This window comes from Ranitomeya imitator, chromosome 2 (genome assembly GCF_032444005.1).
Source record: "Ranitomeya imitator isolate aRanImi1 chromosome 2, aRanImi1.pri, whole genome shotgun sequence".
Taxonomy (NCBI): domain Eukaryota; kingdom Metazoa; phylum Chordata; class Amphibia; order Anura; family Dendrobatidae; genus Ranitomeya; species Ranitomeya imitator.
Window position 1 is genome coordinate 522,838,803 of NC_091283.1, and position 5,914 is coordinate 522,844,716.

At 41.2% G+C, this 5,914-nt stretch overlaps 1 protein-coding gene across 1 annotated transcript; it reads left to right on the forward strand.

Moving 5' to 3' along the window:
• Positions 1-749: 749 nt before the first annotated feature.
• On the forward strand, positions 750-1,682 carry LOC138664820 (heat shock protein beta-11-like). The gene has a single exon (XM_069751799.1). The coding sequence runs from the start codon at positions 793-795 to the stop codon at positions 1,393-1,395; it is 603 nt and encodes a 200-aa protein (XP_069607900.1). The 5' UTR covers positions 750-792; the 3' UTR covers positions 1,396-1,682.
• Positions 1,683-5,914: the final 4,232 nt, after the last annotated feature.

A 5,914-nucleotide genomic window follows, 5' to 3' on the forward strand; every position in this document is an offset into this window, starting at 1 on the left:
AACCCAGAATGTCTGAAGAGCGGTAATGTTACTAATGTCACCGCTGTCCAGAATCTCCGTGTCTCACACTGCACAGCAGAATCTAAATGTGGCTGTAGGCAAAGACTATGGAGCATCAGAACGAGGTTCAATAGCTTTTGGTGGTCAGAATTGCTGGACTATGGCAAACCTGTATGGGATTTTTTTTCCTTTTTGAATAGATGGACTTAAAGTCTTCCTTCAACCTTAATAACTATGTTACTATGTGGTGAACCAGGGAAAATGTGTGAGAGTTTTATTTCATTAAAGTATGGGGTTTTTATTACTGGATTAGTAATGGGAATAGTATTTTCAGGCTGTGAAGGGCCAAATAACCATGGATGTTGGGGGGGAAAAAAGCACAAGAACCGTAAAAAAAGAACGTCCTACACATCTGTTTAAATGCGCACGTGTTAAAGGGGCCTAATATAGTAAAATATTCACATCCATTAAAAACCTATTTGTGCACATTAGTATGAAGTATAAGAAACAATGAGTGAATGCTGGAAGAATCCTTCCTACTGCTGGTCAGTATTGTCCTGAAACCTAAGACTCAGTATTACGTCAGAAGTGTTATTTCAGTGCATGAGAAAAGGAGACCGAGTCATGAAGTTATGCAGAGCAATATTCACCAATAATCTAATGTGACCCATCGGTTAGGAATTCTAGACACGTATGGAAGCTTAACAGCAAGTATAAAAAGAGTCCAAAGAAATCTAAGACCCAGAGCTGTCTGGGAGCTAACGCCATACGCAAATCTGTCTCAGAAGAACAATGTTGTGCCTCTATGTTCAAAGGAACCATGATCCATGGAAGTCCTTCATACAGCCTCTATGGCCAGCCTCCTCAGACCTCTTTACCAAGATGGAAGAGGACATGATAAGAACCATTGAGGAGATAAAAGGCAACATGAGACGTATGGAGCTGTTCCACCAGCAGTTGATGGAGGAGATGGTCATCGACGATAATAAGCCTCAACCACTGATGCCTTCTGGTGACATAATGTCCAGTGATGGTGGTTTTACGCTTTCCATAGGCGTTCAGGACTTTTATCCCCATGAGCTCACAGTTAAACTGTTTGGAAGAAAACTACTAGTTACTGGAGCCAAGGAAACGAAAACAGATGATGGGAAAGGTTCCTTTTCCTACAAATGTCAGATCTTTAGGAAGGAGTCAGATCTTCCCCAGGATGTACGAGCAGAAGATATGAGCTGCCTTTTAACCTCTGATGGGCAACTGAAAATAGAGGCCCCATGGCAGACTGCTCCAGCTCTGAAGGAAAGGAATGTGCCTATCCAACTTACAACTGTAGAAGCAAAAAAACAAAAAACAGAGGATGCCAAAGACACAAAGAGTAACCAAGTCTCAATGCCTTAACCATTGCCTTTTGTATTCTCCTAGATGTAGTTTTCTGATTTTACAAACTCTTGTCTGTCACTAAATGGATTGCTGATAAGTTTGCCATACTGATTGATATATGGAATATTTTAAATTGTTTTTAAATGTGAGTTTATGACTTTGTTCATTTTATGCAATTTCTTTTGATATTTTATGAGTCCTGGTTTCTAGGGAGTTAGATCCATTTGACCATTATTGCATGCTAATTCTATAAAAAATATATATCTGTTAACATTGTAAAATAAATTGGCCAGGATATAAGATTATATGGTGTAGAATGAAAACTAATTTATTGGGGGTTGGAGCGGGGCATTGGGTTAATTTCTGGGATCACATTAAGGTTTCAAGACGTAAATATGTTAAAGGAATTGTCCCGTCATGATATCTGTGACCTATCCTTAGTATATCAGATTGGGAGGGGTGACACCTAGAACCCCCTCACTGACTGTTATTAGCTCTGGCTGGATATAAACATTGAATGGAAATGTGTAGTGGCTGCTGCAGATTTTCTAGTCTCTTGAACCGTAGCTGACCTGCAGTAAGTGGCAGCGACCGCTACGCAGTGAACAGAACTGTGAAGTGCAGCTCTGTTCAAAAGTTTACATCTGGCAGCTACTGGAGCCAATAGCAGCTGATAGATGGAGGAGCCAAGTGTCATACATCCACCAATCGGATGGATGACCTAGTCCTTGGATAAATCATCACCATCAAATGACTGAAGAACCCCTTTAAGTTTAGTAATAAAAACTAACTAGAAAAGGCAAGGACTTAAACAGATTTAGAAAATAAAGAACCACTCTGCCATTTTTTTTTTATATTTATTTCAGCACAGGAGTGGTATCACTAATCTCTATTCCCTTCCCCTACTAAAGTACCAGCTGCCGTCTTCAGCTCTTACTGGTGACGCTCCGGTCCCATCCCGCCAGCTTGTCACCACAGCTCCTGCCTAAACAGAAGTCAGAGCTAACGGTCACAAGTTCTCAATGTAAGGCTATGAGAGTTTTGTTCTGGCTATCATAGACTTGCATTGAAAAGTGACTTTCGGTCCACTCAGCAAACACTGGAGTGATCTGGCAGGTCACAATTGGCAAAACAGGACCAAAGAGGTGATGACGACTGCAGAAGATGGTGGCAGTGAATATACATTAGTTGGCAAAAAAAAAAACAACAACACAGGACTGGCACTTTATCAGTTAAAAAGTCATAACTTTTTTTTTTTAAATTGTTGGACAAAATCTGGATAGTTTTTCACGTTAAGGTCCATAACACTAAGTAATAGGTACTCTGTCACACAATGCACTGTATCATGGAGGCATTAGCATATAAAAGTATGCGGACATTGAAATACAGTAACTTCTCTATGGGCACTGTACTGCCAAACATCAGCAGTGCCACAACACAGGAGAGCTATGCCCATGGCTACAAACCTGCATGCAACCTTCCAAAAAATCAAGACACTAACCCCAAGATGCAGCCAATTTTTGTTTTTGCGCCTTCATTTTTCCTTTCCTTTCCAAATAACCCTAACATTTTAATATTTGCCCCGACTGACATATGAGGACTGAGATAGTAAATGATGTCATTCAAAACTACAACTATTTTTCCATACACAGTAAAGGAAAATGTCAAATAAAATTTGTGCAGTAAAATGGTGGTGGTGGGGGAATCAATTACCCCCATTATTTTTGGGGGGCTTTATTTTTATACTTTTAATTGTGCAGTCTAAATGCCCGGACAAAATTATGCTCTAGGTCAATACGAATATTGTGTATAGGTTTTTACTATTTTTGGGTATGTGCACACCAAGAATTTGATGCTTTTTTCCATGCAGTTGTTACAAAAATTGAAAGATTTTCTAGTTCCAGCAAAGTTAATGAGGATCCTGCAGTCTCATGCACACAGTACTTACAGTATTTCTTTCTTGCAGAAGTGAGAGGAGTTTCAAACCTGCAGCGCCAATTCTTTCAGTGTTCTCAATCCATTCTATTTTACACTGCATTTTTCCTCCCAACACTTCAGTATTTCCAGAAGAAATGTTTGCATCAAATACTTAACATATGCACATACCCTTACTGGTAAAAAAAAAAAAAAAAAGTTGGTTTGGGCTGCCATATTCCAAGATCCATCATTATTTTTCCCCCATCAAAGGAGCTATGTGAACAGTTGTTTGTTTTTTTTGTTTAGGTGGCAAACTGAGGTTTCCATTTATAATGTTTTTAGAGACATACTAAGTTTTGATTGATTTATTTTTAATATCCAACTTTTTCACATTTCAGTCTTCATAGTGGACTGAAACGTGTGATCGCTTGTACTATATCCAGCAATACTCCTATAGTCATCAGGGTAGCACTGATCGCTGCTAGTAAAGGTAAATGCCAGATAACATAGCAAGCTGCTTATAGTCTATGGTTTTGGAAATCTGCATGTGAATGTATGATCTTATTGTTACGTTACTCACTTATGTAGCGTCACCATATTCCGCAGTGCTATAGCTATCTATCTATCTATATATATATGTATCATCACTATCCCGGTTGAGGCTCACAATCTAGATTCCCTATCGCCGTGTCTTTGGAATGTGGGAGGAAACCCACACAAACACGGGGAGAACATACAAACTCCTAGCAGATGTTGTCCTTAGTGGGAAAAGAATCCAGGACCCCATCGGTGCAGGGCTGCTGTGCTAACCAGAGCCACCGTGCTGTCCACTGCCATTCACTGCAGATTTCCTCTACAAAAATCGTGTGGTCCCCATTACTCCAGATCTGAAAATAAAGCCCAATTTTACGGTGTGAGGAAAGGAAACACCTCTGGAACCTTCGATCTTGGAGACAACCTTTCGTATTGACCGGTGTCTCTTCCCTACCATGGCTCTGAGAATCAGCAGAAGAACCTCGTCTACATGCAGCTTTTCCTTTGTCATGTCTGCACTTGGCAAACTTAAAATAAAAAGCCTTTTGCTCGTTAATGGGTTAATAAACTATATTGACTACAGAAGAGCCTCTCTACAAGCAGCGGAATGCATGAGGCTGAATTGATCGCAGCGCTGCACACTTTCTGCAGAACAAGCTTTCTGTAATGAGGCTCGAGCTCCGAACTGTGAATGATTTTCATGGCTGGGAGGTAGCAGCGCTCAGAGCCCCCTGTCTCTTCACTATTAATAACACACCAGCTGCCCTTCTGCCATTGCACAGATCAGAATTTTTCTCGGAAGCTAAAAGCTAGGGGTTTGATCGCATAAAATGCCCCAGCAGCCATCACAATGAAGCCATTTCTGCTGTGGAGAGCAGTGCTACAGGCTAGATCAATAATTAATAAAGAGAGTGCGGAATTGGAAGCTGGTACCAGCTGGGGACATCTGACCACAACTAACCCTTACGTTTGACTGGAGCATAGTGGTTGTCATCACCACAAACGCAATCTGTGCAGCCAGGGGCAGCCCCTATACTAAGAAAGCCTAAAGGGGTGTACCAGTCTGCAAAAGGAAGCCCCTAGCCACATAGTCATTTATAGATCAGTGTGGGTTCCAGAGCCAAGATCCCCCCCCCATAAGCTGATCCTACACTTTAGATACGGTATTGTGGAATTTCTCGTGGCATTTCCTTTGCTACAAACACCGTAGCCAAATGTTACTTTAGCATTTTTTTACACAATGCCTTTTCATTTATGGCAGGGACTGGATGTCACTCACTTTTGTCAATGTGTGATGGGTAACATGAGAACTGGAAGGTGGCTTTGTTCATTTTACATCAATATGGTCACTAAGATTATACACATCATAAAGAAGATGGCAAAAAATCAATTTTTTGGAGCAGTTCTGAGCCAAAGCCCAAAGTGGATTCAAGTGGATGGGAAATATGTTCAAAAAGAAAAACATTAGGCTGGGGCAGATGGGGGACTAAGGCCACGAAGCGGCTGAAGATCATGAGGGCACTGATACAACAAAGTGTTGGTGAATGGGGTCAGATTGAAAAAACGCAGGGTGCACAGACTGTGAACCAAAGTCACAAAGCTTGATTTTTTTTTTTTAATGACTTTTTTGTCAAAGTCATGGTACCCTACAGGTCACAATACGAACCCATCCACCAACACTACAACTTAGAGGCATAGTGAGATCTTTGGCCACACTACCTGTATTGAAAGTAAAGTAGCCATATAACAACAGTTTTGTTTTTATTCTTTTTGGAGCAGCTCTGCTCCCTGTGTGCACACACTCTCCTATTTGACAAGTTAAAGGGAATCTGTCACCCCAAAATTGTCTTATAAACTAAGGCCACCGGCATCAGGGGCTTATCTACAGCATTCTGTAATGCTGTGGATAACACCCCCCCCCCCGATGTATCCTGAAAGAAAAAAAAAAGGTTAGATTATACTCACCCAGGATTCTTCCCACTGCGGTCCGGCGCCTCCTATCTTCATACGATGACGTCCTCTTCTTCTCTTCCTGCCATGGCTCTGGCGCAGGTGTACTTTATCTGCCGTCGAGGGCAGAGTAAAG